The sequence below is a fragment of the Ochotona curzoniae genome, unplaced genomic scaffold (assembly GCF_017591425.1).
Source record: "Ochotona curzoniae isolate NIBS_2020 unplaced genomic scaffold, NIBS_Ocur_1.0 contig_1014, whole genome shotgun sequence".
Lineage (NCBI taxonomy): Eukaryota > Metazoa > Chordata > Mammalia > Lagomorpha > Ochotonidae > Ochotona > Ochotona curzoniae.
This window is the reverse complement of record NW_024464920.1, coordinates 3633589-3651151: the sequence shown is the minus strand read 5'-3', so window position 1 is coordinate 3651151 and position 17563 is coordinate 3633589. Positions and strand designations below refer to the sequence as shown.

Sequence of the window (17563 nt, the reverse complement as noted above, 5' to 3'; positions counted from 1 at the left end):
ACTCATGACTTCAGTGAGGGCACATCGAGGCCCATTGTGTGCGGATCAAGACAAGGCTGGAGGCAGGAAAATTTCTCCATGACGAAAGGAAGCCAACAAGCAATATGAATATTTCAGCCCTTTCTAGAAGCCGGGGGTGATCTCACTGTATGCCAGCCCAGCCCTTCCCACCCTGCAAGCTCACCTTTCAGGATGGGCCCAGCCCACTCTCAGCCTATATAAACCGCTGCCTGGAGCCCAGCACACACACCTGCTCAACCTCCACACACTCCCGCCTCTCCTGCCTGCCTGCTCAGCCTTCTCCTGTCAGCACCAGCCATGGCCAGCAAAACCACCACCGTCAGGACCCAGACCACCAGCAGCCGCCGAGGCTTCAGCGCCGGTTCGGCCAGAGTCTCCAGGCCCAGCCACTCTGGCTTCAGCAGCGTCTCCGTGTCCCGCTCCAGGGCCAGTGCAGGGCTCGGGGGAGCTTGCGCAGGAGCTGGCTTTGGCAGCCGCAGCCTCTATGGCGTGGGGGGCTCCCAGAGGATCTCCGTGGCAGGTGGCCGCTACGGCATGGGCAGCAGCTACGGCTCAGGCAGATTTGGAGGTGGCTTTGGCTTCGGAGGGGCCTCTGGCAGTGGATTTGGTTTTGGCAGTGGCGTCGGAGGTGGCTTTGGACTCGGTGGTGGCTTTGGGGCCTCAGGCCCCGTGTGTCCCCCTGGAGGCATCCAAGAGGTCACCGTCAACCAGAGTCTGCTGACACCCCTCAACCTGCAAATCGACCCCACCATCCAGCGTGTGAGGACAGAGGAGCGTGAGCAGATCAAGACCCTCAACAACAAGTTTGCCTCCTTCATCGACAAGGTGAGCCAGGCAGAGCCCTGATGGAGAGTTGAATACCCGTGAGGATGCTGGGACAGAGCAAAGGGGGCTAAGAGCAAGGCTTCTGGGGACAGTAGCTGGCTCAGAATGCTCCAAAGCTTAAGGATGGAAGCAAGTCAGGGAAAGAAACCTGGGATAATGCTTCCCTGGCTGTGTCACAGGAAACACAGGGAAATGCCATGATATTTCTGTAACTTCCATGCCAGAATCACTTTCTCAAAGACGTTTCTAAAGAAGGCCAATGAGATGGCATGTTTGTGAAAAATTCAGGTATGCTCAGCTGTTCTAGGGAGACAGAGAGCAGACACATCATTGGGGCCCGAGACAAAACCACAGGCACTGATGAGCAGGGAGAGGGGGCTCAGCATTAGGCAGCGTTTCTGTCTCTGCCACGGAGCCCAAATCCACCCCAAGCACCTTCACTGAGGTCATTGCACAAACCCACATGGGATCTGTGACAATAGCTGGACACAGGTGGCAGCTAACGGACAGGCAGGGATGGGCTGCTTGAAGGAGAGGAAGGGCACCCCTAAATGTGTCTGGATTTGTGCATTGGAGCAGGAAAAGTGGGGGAGAGAAACTGTCAACTGAGCGGGGGCACAGCTCTGTGGTGACCAAGGCAGTGGATGGAACAGCCCTGCCAAGCACCAGGTCACATGCACTGCCCTCTCCCATCTCTGCCCTGACCCTGAGCACTCCAACATCCCCCACTTTCCCTCCCCTCCCCTGGCAGGTGCGCTTCCTGGAGCAACAGAACAAGGTCCTGGACACCAAGTGGACGCTGCTGCAGGAGCAGGGCACCAAGACCGTGAGACAGAGCCTGGAGCCCCTGTTTGAGCAGTACATCAACAACCTGCGCAGGCAGCTGGACAGCATCCTGGGCGAGAGAGGCCGCCTGGACTCGGAGCTCAGGAGCATGCAGGACCTGGTGGAGGACTTCAAGAACAAGTGAGTTCCACTACCAATGCATTTGATGTGCTGCAATGATGAAAGGCCAGTGATGACACTGGTCAGAGGAGGACACTTTTCCTGAACAGACCATGTCCATGAGCAGGGAGACACATCACAGCCTAAGGGGAGCTCTAGTGACACACACAGTGGGGTGAGAGTAGCAGGCAGCAGTGAGAATGTGGGGGCCAGACACACCACCATTCAGGCTGCCTTCATGTGAAGGATCATGCTGGGTGCCCCTCTTCTCCTGAGAATGCTCAATCCCAGGCTGCCGCCCTGTGCCTGCTGTGCCCTGGCTCAGCTGTGTCTGTCTTCCTCCCCTGGCAGATATGAAGATGAAATCAACAAGCGCACAGCAGCCGAGAATGAGTTTGTGACTCTCAAGAAGGTGAGGGGTGGTGTCAGGCTCCAGGCTCCTGGGAAGAGGGAGAGCTGCATCTCCGTGTCCCTGCAGGAGCACGGGGGGAAACCAGAGATGGGGCACTGGGAAAGGAGGACTCCACTGACCCCAGGCTCTTGGCCCCTCCCGCAGGATGTGGACGCTGCCTACATGAACAAGGTGGAGCTGCAGGCCAAGGTGGACGGGCTCACCGACGAGATCAACTTCCTGAGAGCCTTCTATGATGCGGTCAGTGTGCCAGGCCCTGGGCAGTCGGCTCCAGCTGTATGCTGTCAGGTCCCAGTCACCAGGGCTCTGACGGTGTCCTTCCGTGCAGGAGCTGTCCCAGATGCAGACCCAAATTTCCGACACGTCCGTGGTGCTGTCCATGGACAACAACCGGCACCTGGACCTGGACAGCATCATTGCCGAGGTCCGTGCCCAGTATGAGGACATTGCCCAGAGGAGCCGTGCCGAGGCTGAAGCCTGGTACCAGACCAAGGTGAGCAAGGGTGGGTGGGCACCACATAAAAGCACTGAGAAGTATCATAGGTCTCGTGTTCCTTTGTGGACAGAGGGCACGTTCTTACTCAATAATTGAGCTGGGCAGTGTGGAACCAACACCTGCAAGATTCTGCCCCTTCTTATACCTGCTGAGTCCTGCTTCTTGCTCACATGCACCTTGTGGGCAACAGATGATGGCTCAACTAATTGGTTCTTTTCTCCAACCGGGGAGATTGTAAGACTGTCCAGACACCTGGCTCTGTCTTCCTAATACCCTTGCTGGGCTTGTGAGTTTGGCTTAGGCAGACAGTTGTGAGTGGCACCTCTTTCTTTCGCTGACTCTTCAAACCACACACACTAAGAACACGGGTGGTGTGCTCTGTTCTCCCCCAGTACGAGGAGCTGCAGGTCACAGCTGGCAGACATGGGGACGACCTGCGCAACACCAAGCAGGAGATTGCTGAGATCAACCGCATGATCCAGAGGCTGAGGTCTGAGATCGACCACGTCAAGAAGCAGGTGCGTGGGGAGTGAGGGGGCACTGAGAGCCCACCTGGGAGAGACTGTGCTGGGAGCAGGAGCTGCACAGGAAGTCAGAGCAGCAGTTCCCCACCAACCTGGGATGGAGGACTCCCCCCACTCGGGGGCAGAGGCACCAGGTGGGGCAGGCAGGGAGGAGACAATGAGCCAAGTGCTGCTGCTTCTCCCCGCACAGTGCACCAACCTCCAGGCCGCCATCGCCGACGCCGAGCAGCGTGGCGAGCTGGCCCTCAAGGACGCCAGGAGCAAGCTGGAAGGGCTGGAGGACGCCCTGCAGAAGGCCAAGCAGGACATGGCACGCCTGCTCAAGGAGTACCAGGAGCTCATGAATGTCAAGCTGGCCCTGGATGTGGAGATCGCCACCTACAGGAAGCTGCTGGAGGGCGAGGAGTGCAGGTGGGTTGCCTCAGCTCCTGAAGCCCCTGGCTGCTGCCACTGAGCTCTGCTCAGCACATAAGCCATGGCCTGACTGCTGCCTGGGGACGGCAGAGGGCAGCTGGCCGGGCAGGACCTGGTGCTGGGTGTGGGTGCGTGGGTCTCATCTTTGGTGTGTCCTCTCTCCTAGGCTGAGTGGTGAAGGCGTTGGACAAGTCAACATCTGTAAGTGCTGGGCTTGCCCTGTCCCCTTCCCCTGTGCTCTGGGCACTGGTCACGGGCCAGCACAGTGAGCTCACCATGGGGGTTGTGCTTGTGTGTCCCTGCAGCCGTGGTGCAGTCCACCATGTCCAGCGGTTACGGCAGTGGCAGCGGCAGTGGCTATGGCAGCGGCAGTGGCTTGGCACTAGGAGGCGGCAGCAGCTATTCCTTCAGCAGTGGCCATGACCTGGGAGGAGGCTTCAGCTCTGGCAGCTCCCGTGGCCTTGGAGGTGGCCTCAGCTCTGCTGGGGGCAGTACTTCCTCTGTCAAGTACACCACCACCTCCTCCAGCAGGAGGAGCTACAGGCAATGAGTCCTGCCCCCCACAGCAGGAGTCCCCCAGCCCTGGACCCCTCTCTGGCTGCTGAGCCCTCCACACTGGGGCATGTCCTCCCCTGGCCTCTGCTCTGGTCTGTTCTCTGCTCAGAGCAGAGGGTGCAGACGGCTCTCCTTGCTGCTCCCTGTCCACACCTGCTGTGTCCAAGTGCCCTTGCTCACAGTCATGGCTGAACCTGTGTGCTGACCTTGTCCTTGTCACAACCTGTGTCTCCCTGTCCCCCATGTTTGCCCCTGTGACGCTGAGCACTCTAGGAAAGTCCTGTCTGACTCTCTCATGTCAGGTAGCTCTACCTGCTCTCACTCTGGTTAAGAGCCCTTACCTTTCTGTTCTAGTGTGTGAGATCAGCCCCATCCTGCAGCGTAGTGACCTTGCTGCAGTGACCACGAACACACAGGGAAGGGACTGGTGATATCAGCTGGTGTGCTCGCATACGTTCTCTGCCCTTGCTCTCTTGTGATGACTAAATAAAGCAGATTTACAATATTGTGTGTTGTTTCCTACTCCTGGATTGGAGGCAAAGTGAATTTCCTGTCTGACCGGCAATCGGTAGTTTCTCATTCCCACGACATGCCCACACCCACGGCCTGGCTTCCTCTTGAGAGAGAAATCCAGCAAAGGGCAGGGTCCCTTTTGTGAGTGTTGATGTTGACCACATGTAGACACATGTCCGCATTCTTGACTGGGGCCATGTGGCCAGGTCCTCGTTCACTCCACCAGACACCATGTGGACACAATAGGGCTAAAGGCATTTGGTAGTGGACTATCTTGTGATTTCTACAGAGCAGGGTAGTAGATAAGACCTTCCTGGGACTCCTACTCTCGTATTGGACAATCAGTACAGACACATGAACACTCATTGTGATCCAGCCCTCTGCTCATACACCTAGGAAGAAACCATATTAGATCAGCACTTGGATTTTTGCCTCCATGCTGAGTAGTGGAGGGCATTCCCGGTTCCCCGCTATGTCTCCCTGCCCTGGCTCTTGACAGCAATTGAGAGTGAACCTGAACCAACTGGTGCAAGTCTTCTCCCTGCATCCTCTTTCTCCTCTCTTCCTCCTACCATCACTCAGCAGTTCACACTGTCTAGCAACCTCCATGAAACGAGGAGTCTCCTCAACCAGGGAAATGTGTGGTCCCAGCAGGGCAGGGCACTCTGCATTGTTCTGATGTGAGGCATCTTCTGGAATGGCTCCCAAAGGCAGAACACAAAGGCCCAACTTGGCTGTGCATCACTGCCAACTGCTCTGATGCATGTGGGGACACTGAAGCCAGATGAGATTCAGGACCCCTGGCTGGCCACAGCTCCATCTTCATTTCATGAAGTGTAAAGAGCACAGCAGATGGACAGGACCTAGTGGACCACCCTTGCCTTTGATGCAGGACCGAGAACCCCTTTCCTCTCAGCAGTGCACTGTCCTCACTAACATTTATGAAGGTTCCTGGAAGCTCAGTAGAAACGTCTAGACTGGACAGTATGCCAGAGAGACAGCATCTTCCTCACCTGCAGGTTCTGACATGTTTTGGTTGATTCGAACTTGCTAGGTCCTGCTGTGGCATGATTGCCTGTGTTCACTTCTAACTCTTTGCCCATTGGTTTCACCTCATTGCTTAGAATCTCCCATTATCTGCGTCCAATGACTGTGTGTTTGTTATTGTTGGTGATTGTGTGTGTGATTCTTGTGAGAGTCAATTTATAGATAATGAAAATGAGATGCATAATCATTAGGTGTGTAAATAAGGAGAATTTCAAGACTTTAACACAAACTTCTCCCAGCTTCTGAGTCAACGGGGAAAATGTTTGTGAATTCTCATCTGTGAACTTCTCACCACCCTCAACCAACAGAAGAACCACGGACTCGAAAGAGATGGAATCACTAGGCTGTCGTCTTCTGGAAAGAAAAGACAAATCTAGGAGAGAATCAAGATGGTGGAATAGGCTAAGGACACCTTCACACAGACAGAGAGTTGCGAGCCAGGGTAAAGCTGAGAGGGCACATTCCAGGAACTAGGAGAGGTCAGGCCAACGGCAGAGGGACACCTGGAGACTGACAGACATGGGAGAGCGGCAGAAATAACGGTGTGGTGTTGCATGACCAGATGCCCTAGTGTCAGTCAGTGAGCAGTGACCTGAGCTCCACTGGCAGCCAGAGCTCCACTGGCAGCAAGGTGGGAAAGAGACTTCACCAATACCTCAGTGGGTGAACCCAGGCAAAGAACAGCCAATTCTGGAGAATCAAGATGGCAGAATAGGATGAAGACATGTTGAAACAGACGCAGAAACATTAGCCAGGCTGAAGTAGAGAGGCCACGTTCTAGGAAATAGGAGAGGACAGACCGACAGCAGAGGGGTACCTGCAGACTGATGGACAAAGGAAAACAGCAGAAACTTTGAGGTGGTATTGAAACGACCAGACTTTCCAGTGGCATTCAGCCAGTGACAATCTGAACTACAACGGCAACCAGAAAAATACGAGCAACCAGCTGGGAAACGGAGTTCATCAGGGACTCAGGAGTGGATCCAAGACAAAGAACTTCTCATCTGGTTGGTGTGTTTGATTTGACGAGCAGTAGACAGAGCAGCAGATTCCAAACTGGGTGGTTTGAGAACAGGGCGTATTTCACAGCCCATACACCAACTAGAGTCGATCTGGTGCCATCTTGTGTAGAGAGACAACGTCTGTGGAACAGGACTGTGCATGCACTAAGCTGGGAGTGAACTCATTTTGGGTTCAGTGAATTGCAACAACGTGGCCTTGGACAGGTTCTCCCCAATACAGGTCCGGGTGTCCCCCAGACCTAAGAGCCAGCCAATCAACAAATCCCCCCAACCCTCCCGGCGCAGTGGCATATCAGGTGTCATTTTGTACAGTGTGAAAGTCTTTGAGACTGCAGGGACAACAATGAGCTGGTGCATGTGCTGAGCTGGGACTAAACTCAATGAGCTCAGTGCATTTGCACTGATCTCACATCTAAAATCATACTGATTTTGGCATCTTATGACTCAAACTAGTTCCGTGTGGCCCTCAGACCTAACAGCCAGCAGGTTCCAGCAGCATCAGCACCACCAACAACCTCCTAGTTATTTAGGATACCTGGTGTCTCCCTAATCCTGGGAACTACATGAACCAGAAGTGGGAGCAAGGATGTAAAGACAGTGATGCAACAACAGTACAGGATCACAGGAGGTGGAGAGTGGTGAGCCAGGGGGCTGGGACTGTGGAGACCGTGGTGAAAGCCCAACACGAGAGTCTAGATTTCATACTCGCTGGAGAGAGTGGCACGGCTGACTGCAAACAAAGAGCTGGGTATCAAAAGAAATCAGAACACTGATCTGCGCACCTATCGATGACGTAGCTTAGAAACCTGCTCTAAGCAGAACCATACGCTAACCAGAAGGACCAAAAGAAGAGACAGAGGCACATTATCCATCTGCTTATCAACTACAAAAAGCACATCCAGGAACTGAAGGACTATGTCACACAGGAAACAGCAATACTGAAACAAAATCAAGCAGGATTATTAGAAATGAGGGACACAATGGAGCAAATTAAAAGGTCAGTGGAAAGCCTTAACAATACAATGAATGGGGCAGAAGAAAGAATCTTACAACTGGAAGATAGATCCTGCCACAATGGTGAAACAACCACAAAGCTGAAGAAGAGCAGACTCAAATTAAGAAACGTATTCAAGACTTAAGAGACACTAATAAAAAGTGAAATATAAGAGGGAAGGGAGTTCCAAAAGGCACGGAAAGAGAAACTGGGTATATGAATGTATTTGATGAAACAATAAAGGAAAACTTTTTGAGGCCCAGCACAGTAGCCTAGCAGCTAAGGTCTTCTACTTGAACGTGCTGAGATCCCACATGGGCGCCAGTTCTAGGACCGGTGGCCCCACTTCACATCCAGCTTTCTTATTTTGGCCTGGGAAAGTAGTTGAGGATGACCCAAAGCCTTCGGTCTGCACCCACGTGGGAGACCTGGAGGAAGTTCCTGGCTCCCGGCTTCAGATCGGTGCAGCTCTGGCTGTCGTGTTCATTCAGGCAGTGAATCATCAGATGGAAGATCTTCCTCTCTGTCTCTCTTCCTCTCTATATGTATGTGACTTTGCAATAAAAATAAATAAATATTTTTAAATCCCCTTTTTATTCTAGAGAAAGGATTGGGACACAACATCTTAACACCAGGAAGGGCACACAGCTAACACTAGGATTTTCCAAAAGCCGTCTTAATCATGATCATCAAGCTTTCTTGACTCAAACATAAGCAAAAGATCCTTAAATGTGCACAAGAAAAAAGTCAATTGACATATAGAAGTATCCCAAACAGGCTCACAGCTGACCACTCACGAAAAAATTCTACAGGCTGGAAGAAAAGGAGAGACATAGTCCAGATTCTAAACAAAAAGGGAGGGGCACATAATGACATACCCAGCAAAGCTTTCCTTTGTTTTGAAAATGAAATAAAATGCTTCCACACTAAAGAAACGCTCAAGGAATACTCCTCTTCCAGACCTGCCCTACACAAATGCTACTGAAAGATGTTCTCTTGACAGAGAAAAGCAATAGCACTTTCCAAAGCCAAAGGCGAATGTGAAGAACATCCCAGGAAAAGAGCAACAGAAGACTAAATTTCTCTTTTTCTTCATGATTTTGCTTTGTGTTTTCTCAATGAATAGATGTATAATAACTGTGTAACAGAGACTATCATATCCAGATGTGAGGGTACGATGCAGTATGCATCTCTACTTCTACAGATCAAAGATGGACTCCCAATGAAACTGTTCACTCTGTCTTGACAATAGGATGCTGGACTCTCTGCCATTGTCCATGCCTGCAGTGATGGACATATGACTGTTTCTGAAGAACTAGACTATTGCAATAATATTGGGGAAATCAGTGGGGGGGGGTGGGTAGAGCAATTGGGGAGGTCATAATTGAAATCCCAGAGCCTGTGGAACTGTATCATAGAGTAATCATAGGAATAAAAAAGGGAAAAAAGAGAAAGAAAGAAATCAAAAAGAAAAAGAAAGGACAGATCTAGGACAAATGCTTTGTGGTGTTGGCTGGTACTTCAGTGTCCTGTCTGTTTTCAGTGTCTTCCCTGGCCTTTGATCCTTATCCCATTTCTAACAATGTCACTTGTGAAGTAGTTGGTACATAGAAGTCAGCTTCACACATAACACGCTGAGCCCCAAGTTAAAAGGACAGTGAGAATGTCAACGTGGAATCTCTAGTTTTGCATTCTGCCAGCTCTGGCTCCTATAGTCGCCCATTTACCCAGGACGTCCAAAATGGCCTGAGCATGCATCATTAAGTGTCGACCTGGGTAATCAGCTGTCAAGATCTTCTGCATGTTCAAAGCCACCACCCGTAGGCACGTGGCTGTCTGCACATCCTCATGGACCCCTCCCAACAAACAGGGTAAAGAGGTGCCACCCATAGGCTGGGGCTCAATGCTCTTCCCACACCCTGCTCCTGGTCTCACAGGACCCTGAATTTCCTGTCTTCAGAAACTCTCCTGTTTGCTTTACCTGCCGACCTAGCTACCTTTTCAACAATTCCCCCAGATCCTCTTGCTAACGCCTTCCAGAAATCACAGTGTTCATTTCAATCTATGATCAGCTAATACTATGTGGATCTCTGCTTTGGGTTGCATCTCAATAATCACCTCCACACACACAGGCCTGGTTCCTTTCCCCTGGCTGACATCATGGGAGATGCAGAGTCGCTCCTTGCATTTCGGGCTAGGATCATTTGTCAGTTCAGGCTGGTGGTGGGTGCCTGTGGACATCTACTTGCCAGCACACCATTGGTAGGAAACATGACCCTTTTCTCCCTGTGTTGACTTGGCTTGTTTGTCAAATACGAATTGACACTGTTTTTGTGCTTCTCATCCTGGAACTTCTATGTTATTCCCTGGATATTTCTCTACTCATTTGCAAATGCCACCATTTCTTGATTATACGTGCTTTATGGTGATGTTATTGTAAAAGGTTTATTTTATCGATTTAATGGCATTATCAATATTAGCAGAACCATGCAGAAAGAGAGAGAGAGAGAGAGAGAGAGAGAGAGAGAGAGAGAGGGTGAGAAGCAATGGAAGAAAGAGAGACACACACAGAGATAGAGAGATCTCCCATTTAGTAATTCACTCTCCAAGTGACCACCATGGGTCATACTCAGGAAAGCCAAAGCCAGGTACTTCATCCAGGTCTCACATGCGGGTATTAGGATGCAAGCACTTGGCTCTTCTTCCGTTGGTTTCCCCAAAGCATTACCAGGAAACCGGCTCAGATGTGATGCAGTTGGGACTCCAGTTGCCACTCCTGTGCAAGTTACCTTTGCAAGGAGTGACAAAACTGTACCACAGAGACAGGCCCTTTTTGGTGAAAGGAGTGGTCCTCTGGCTTCATGCCTCTTGTCACTAGTGTCATCATTGAGCAGCTCTGAATCATTCTAGCATGTAACATGAATTTGTTCTCTCCACACAATCCACTAGCTTTACATTGGGAAATGACATGGAGTGTTCATCACCATGAACAATTAAGTTGAGATGTTTCAAAAAATACCTCATGAATCAATGGATGCTAGTGTTGGGAATATGCAATGTGATGAGAGAGGGAGACAGAAATTCACATACAGGGTGTGTTGATGTTCACTGTGGAAGCCACCAGTGCCAGGCTGCGTCCTCAGCAGGTGGGAGGCATCCAGTCCCTGAGCCAACGCCACAGGCTGGGTGGGGAACAAGAGCAGGTGCTGCCACTCCATCCTCACAGGAAACATCCACACCTCAAGCTGATGATGCTGATGCTCAACTCTGCAAGTGGAAACACACATCCCAGCTCCTAGACAAAAAAGGGAAGGAACCTCCATCCCAACCTGAGTTTTCAAGACATTCAGACTGGGCCACTCTTGACCACCCAGTAGCAGGAGAGTCGGCCTCACTCACTCTTCCTATCCCAAAGCGTCCCCACCAGAAGCACCTGCCCAGACACACCCAGAATGGGGTCTGTCCATGTACCAGAGCACCCAGAGACCCAAGCTGTGGACAGAGCAGTGGAGAACTTCAGGGAGAGAGGCAAGGGATGCAGCAACTGCAGTGAATGCCCTGCTCTGCAGTGCTGTGAGTGGACTAGCTGTGTCAGAGAGCAAAGCAATCCTTCATGAAACCCTGCTCATGTTGAGAACATGTGCCAGCAGGGATGGGGCATGGCCCTGACTCTCAGGACTTGAGTGCCAAGGACAAGGACAAGGAAGAGCAAAGGTCAGAAAGACCTCATCTGGACCCACAAATGTCTAACCACGAAAGGGACAGGAAGCACTGAGGCAATTCAGAGCATTCCACCACCAATAGGCTCAAGGAAACACAATTACACATGGCATGCCATGTTCACCTTGACAAGGTCAGGGAGCAGGAGCAGGCACTCACACTCTGCTTACCGCATCCACAGGCACCCATGTCCATCGAGGGAGTGCCAGGCTTCAACACTCAGTGTTAACTGCTGACGGCAAATTCCTGCTGATGCACATTCTGGAAGGACTCCTGTCTCTCAGGAGGGCCACCTGCACTGACCTCAGGGCTCTGTGAGTCACCTGGCCCAATTCCAGTTAGAGCAGACATCTGGAGAATGACCCAGACAATGAAAGACCTCTCTCTCTCTATTTTCTTCTCTATCAACTTCCCCAACTCTTTCTTTCTGTCTTACATACATTCTCACTCTCTCTGTCTTCTCTCTCTCTGTCAGTCTTCTTTCTCTCTCTCAATCTCACTCTCTCTTTCTCTCTCTCTGTCTCTCTGTTTCAACATTCTCTCTCAATATCTCTCTCAATCCCTCTCTCTCTCTCTCTTTTCTCTCTCTCTCTCTCTCTCTCTCTCTCTCTCTCTCTCTCTCTCTCTCTCCCTCTCTCCATAAAGAATAATGTGAAACAAGGGAACAAAGAGATAAAGTGATGAAACACCGATGAGTACCTGATAGGACAAAAGGCTCAGAGGAAACCATCCGTCCCCAGAAATTTAGACCAAGTTGAAAAATCACCAACAGAAGGGCTGTGCCAAGAGCCCCAAGGCAGGCGTGCAGCAGAGGATGGAGAGAATTTAGGGGATTGCAACGAGCATACAGGATCACAGTGCAGCAGAACGAAGACACAGCCCAGCAGAGAGAGGGGCCAGGGAGCAGACGGTCATGTGAGTTCAGGCTCCTTCTCCGGATGCAAACTTTGTATTTGCACTGACACCAACTGCAGTCAGTTTCACAGTAGGATCAGGGAACTTGAACAGTTCATAGAAAATAAGCTAAGTGTGCACTTCCCATGGGTTCTCAATTTCTTTTGCACCAAAAGAAACCTAAATCTATAAACTAATGTTTCCTTGAACTCTGTTTTCCTACAATCTATCTTGTGCTGCATTTTTCTATTGATTGCCAAGGGTGAGTGACAAGAAGAGGGAAAGAATGACAGAAGAAGAAATCTCCCCAAATGGCCATGGATCTTTGGACTGGGACCAGGTCGAGCCAGGAGCCCAGATAACTACTCAGGGCTCCTGCCTGAGGACAAGGGGACCAAGCACTAGTGCCTCTTCTGCTGTCCTCACAGACACATTCACAAGGCTCCTGGCTGGTAGGAGGGAAGCGGGAGTCAAGGATTCCCACGTTTATGGGATTTCAACATCACTTTCAGTGGCTTAACACTGTCCCATGTCATTCCCCCCTTAACTTACCTTCTAAGCTTATTTCCCGCAAATCTTTGGCATTCCCACAGATCTGTCATGTATTAACATTCATAACCATGTTCATACACACATGTGCAGTAACATGGACTATACCTCAACAGTAAACACACTTCAGGCATGGCAGATTACATGGGAATCCCACCCAGTGTCCTGGAAACTCAGAATCATCACATTGTGCTGATCTCAGAGCTGGAGGCAGGAGAATGGTTTCCTAGCAAAGGAAGCCAAAAGCACAACCTTGCTATTTCATAACTTTTGTCCAAAGCTGGTGATCTCACTGTGTGCCAGCCCAGCCCTTCCCACCCTGCAAGCTCACCTTTCAGGATGGGCCCAGCCCACTCTCAGCCTATATAAACCGCTGCCTGGAGCCCAGCACACACACCTGCTCAACCTCCACACACTCCCGCCTCTCCTGCCTGCCTGCTCAGCCTTCTCCTGTCAGCACCAGCCATGGCCAGCAAAACCACCACCGTCAGGACCCAGACCACCAGCAGCCGCCGAGGCTTCAGCGCCGGTTCGGCCAGAGTCTCCAGGCCCAGCCACTCTGGCTTCAGCAGCGTCTCCGTGTCCCGCTCCAGGGCCAGTGCAGGGCTCGGGGGAGCTTGCGCAGGAGCTGGCTTTGGCAGCCGCAGCCTCTATGGCGTGGGGGGCTCCCAGAGGATCTCCGTGGCAGGTGGCCGCTACGGCATGGGCAGCAGCTACGGCTCAGGCAGATTTGGAGGTGGCTTTGGCTTCGGAGGGGCCTCTGGCAGTGGATTTGGTTTTGGCAGTGGCGTCGGAGGTGGCTTTGGACTCGGTGGTGGCTTTGGGGCCTCAGGCCCCGTGTGTCCCCCTGGAGGCATCCAAGAGGTCACCGTCAACCAGAGTCTGCTGACACCCCTCAACCTGCAAATCGACCCCACCATCCAGCGTGTGAGGACAGAGGAGCGTGAGCAGATCAAGACCCTCAACAACAAGTTTGCCTCCTTCATCGACAAGGTGAGCCAGGCAGAGCCCTGATGGAGAGTTGAATACCCGTGAGGACGCTGGGACAGAGCAGAGGGGGCTCAGAGCAGGGCTTCTGGGGACAGTAGCTGGCTCGGAATGCACAAAAGCTTAAGGATGGACCACATAGGGTCCTGGCTTCTGACATAGCCTCAGAGGGAACTGGCGCAATCCTCTAATCTCCTAATGGCACTCTTCCCTCAAAGAAGCAAAGCAGAGTGAAAAACATTGGGGGAATTTCTTCCCTGGCTGTGTCACAGGAAACACAGGGAAATGCCATGATATTACTGTAACTTCCATGCCAGAATCACTTTCTCAAAGACGTTTCTAAAGAAGGCCAATGAGATGGCATGTTTGTGAAAAATTCAGCTATGCTCAGCTGTTCTAGGGAGACAGAGAGCAGACACATCATTGGGGCCCGTGACAAAACCACAGGCACTGATGAGCAGGGAGAGGGGGCTCAGCATCAGGCAGTGTTTCTGTCTCTGCCACGGAGCCCAAATCCACCCCAAGCACCTTCACTGAGGTCATTGCACAAACCCACATGGGATCTGTGACAATAGCTGGACACAGGTGGCAGCTAACGGACTGGCAGGGATGGGCTGCTTGAAGGAGAGGAAGGGCACCCCTAAATGTGTCTGGATTTGTGCATTGGAGCAGGAAAAGTGGGGGAGAGAAACTGTCAACTGAGCGGGGGCACAGCTCTGTGGTGACCAAGGCAGTGGATGGAACAGCCCTGCCAAGCACCAGGTCACATGCACTGCCCTCTCCCATCTCTGCCCTGACCCTGAGCACTCCAACATCCCCCACTTTCCCTCCCCTCCCCTGGCAGGTGCGCTTCCTGGAGCAACAGAACAAGGTCCTGGACACCAAGTGGACGCTGCTGCAAGAGCAGGGCACCAAGACCGTGAGACAGAGCCTGGAGCCCCTGTTTGAGCAGTACATCAACAACCTGCGCAGGCAGCTGGACAGCATCCTGGGCGAGAGAGGCCGCCTGGACTCGGAGCTCAGGAGCATGCAGGACCTGGTGGAGGACTTCAAGAACAAGTGAGTTCCACTACCAATGCATTTGATGTGCTGCAACGACGAAAGGCCAGTGATGACACTGGTCAGAGGAGGACACTTTTCCTGAACAGACCATGTCCATGAGCAGGGAGACACATCACAGCCTAAGGGGAGCTCTAGTGACACACACAGTGGGGTGAGAGTAGCAGGCAGCAGTGAGAATGTGGGGGCCAGAAACACCACCATTCAGGCTGCCTTTATGTGAAGCATCATGCTGGGTGCCCCTCTCCTCCTGAGAATGCTTGATCCCAGGCTGCCGCCCTGTGCCTGCTGTGCCCTGGCTCAGCTGTGTCTGTCTTCCTCCCCTGGCAGATATGAAGATGAAATCAACAAGCGCACAGCAGCCGAGAATGAGTTTGTGACTCTCAAGAAGGTGAGGGGTGGCGTCAGGCTCCAGGCTCCTGGGAAGAGGGAGAGCTGCATCTCCGTGTCCCTGCAGGAGCACTGGGGTGCCCCAGAGATGGGGCACTGGGAAAGGGGGACTCCACTCACCCCAGGCTCTTGGCCCCTCCCGCAGGATGTGGACGCTGCCTACATGAACAAGGTGGAGCTGCAGGCCAAGGTGGACGGGCTCACCGACGAGATCAACTTCCTGAGAGCCTTCTATGATGCGGTCAGTGTGCCAGGCCCTGGGCAGTCGGCTCCAGCTGTATGCTGTCAGGTCCCAGTCACCAGGGCTCTGACGGTGTCCTTCCGTGCAGGAGCTGTCCCAGATGCAGACCCAAATTTCCGACACGTCCGTGGTGCTGTCCATGGACAACAACCGGCACCTGGACCTGGACAGCATCATTGCCGAGGTCCGTGCCCAGTATGAGGACATCGCCCAGAGGAGCCGTGCCGAGGCTGAAGCCTGGTACCAGACCAAGGTGAGCAAGGGTGGGTGGGCACCACATAAAAGCACTGAGAAGTATCATAGGTCTCATGTGTCCCTTTGTGGACAGAGGGCACGTTCTTACTCAATAATTGAGCTGGGCAGTGTGGAACCAACACCTGCAAGATTCTGCCCCTTCTTATACCTGCTGAGTCCTGCTTCTTGCTCACATGCACCTTGTGGGCAACAGATGATGGCTCAACTAATTGGTTCTTTTCTCCAACCGGGGAGATTGTAAGACTGTCCAGACACCTGGCTCTGTCTTCCTAATACCCTTGCTGGGCTTGTGAGTTTGGCTTAGGCAGACGGTGGGTGGCACCTCTTTCTTTCGCTGACTCTTCAAACCACACACACTAAGAACACGGATGGTGTGCTCTGTTCTCCCCCAGTACGAGGAGCTGCAGGTCACAGCTGGCAGACATGGGGACGACCTGCGCAACACCAAGCAGGAGATTGCTGAGATCAACCGCATGATCCAGAGGCTGAGGTCTGAGATCGACCACGTCAAGAAGCAGGTGCGTGGGGAGTGAGGGGGCACTGAGAGCCCACCTGGGAGAGACTGTGCTGGGAGCAGGAGCTGCACAGGAAGTCAGAGCAGCAGTTCCCCACCAACCTGGGATGCAGGACTCCCCCCACTCGGGGGCAGAGGCACCAGGTGGGGCAGGCAGGGAGGAGACAATGAGCCAAGTGCTGCTGCTTCTCCCCGCACAGTGCGCCAACCTCCAGGCCGCCATCGCCGACGCCGAGCAGCGCGGCGAGCTGGCCCTCAAGGACGCCAGGAGCAAGCTGGAAGGGCTGGAGGACGCCCTGCAGAAGGCCAAGCAGGACATGGCACGCCTGCTCAAGGAGTACCAGGAGCTCATGAATGTCAAGCTGGCCCTGGATGTGGAGATCGCCACCTACAGGAAGCTGCTGGAGGGCGAGGAGTGCAGGTGGGCTGCCTCAGCTCCTGGAGCCCCTGGCTGCTGCCACTGAGCTCTGCTCAGCACATAAGCCATGGCCTGACTGCTGCCTGGGGACGGCAGAGGGCAGCTGGCCGGGCAGGACCTGGTGCTGGGTGTGGGTGCGTGGGTCTCATCCTTGGTGTGTCCTCTCTCCTAGGCTGAGTGGTGAAGGCGTTGGACAAGTCAACATCTGTAAGTGCTGGGCTTGCCCTGTCCCCTTCCCCTGTGCTCTGGGCACTGGTCATGGGCCAGCACAGTGAGCTCACCATGGGGATTGTGCTTGTGTGTCCCTGCAGCCGTGGTGCAGTCCACCATGTCCAGCGGCTATGGCAGTGGCAGCGGCAGTGGCTATGGCAGCGGCAGTGGCTTGGCACTAGGAGGCGGCAGCAGCTATTCCTTCAGCAGTGGCCATGACCTGGGAGGAGGCTTCAGCTCTGGCAGCTCCCGTGGCCTTGGAGGTGGCCTCAGCTCTGCTGGGGGCAGTACTTCCTCTGTCAAGTACACCACCACCACCTCCAGCAGGAGGAGCTACAGGCAATGAGTCCTGCCCCCACAGCAGGAGTCCCCCAGCCCTGGACCCCTCTCTGGCTGCTGAGCCCTCCACACTGGGGCATGTCCTCCCCTGGCCTCTGCTCTGGTCTGTTCTCTGCTCAGAGCAGAGGGTGCAGACGGCTCTCCTTGCTGCTCCCTGTCCACACCTGCTGTGTCCAAGTGCCCTTGCTCACAGTCATGGCTGAACCTGTGTGCTGACTG

General features: G+C 53.1%; 2 protein-coding genes across 2 annotated transcripts; both read left to right on the top strand.

Annotated features, from left to right (window-relative positions):
• Positions 1 to 299: 299 nt before the first annotated feature.
• Positions 300 to 4187, top strand: LOC121155910 (keratin, type II cytoskeletal 6A-like). The gene is made up of 9 exons (XM_040979403.1): positions 300 to 846; positions 1598 to 1812; positions 2143 to 2203; positions 2348 to 2443; positions 2532 to 2696; positions 3092 to 3217; positions 3414 to 3634; positions 3804 to 3838; positions 3943 to 4187. The coding sequence occupies exons 1-9, from the start codon at positions 319 to 321 to the stop codon at positions 4185 to 4187; spliced, it is 1692 nt and encodes a 563-aa protein (XP_040835337.1). The 5' UTR covers positions 300 to 318.
• A 9209-nt stretch (positions 4188 to 13396) lies between these two features.
• LOC121162108 (keratin, type II cytoskeletal 6A-like) lies at positions 13397 to 17351 on the top strand. The gene is made up of 9 exons (XM_040988940.1): positions 13397 to 13924; positions 14763 to 14977; positions 15308 to 15368; positions 15513 to 15608; positions 15697 to 15861; positions 16256 to 16381; positions 16578 to 16798; positions 16968 to 17002; positions 17107 to 17351. The coding sequence occupies exons 1-9, from the start codon at positions 13397 to 13399 to the stop codon at positions 17349 to 17351; spliced, it is 1692 nt and encodes a 563-aa protein (XP_040844874.1).
• The last annotated feature ends 212 nt before the right edge of the window (positions 17352 to 17563 follow it).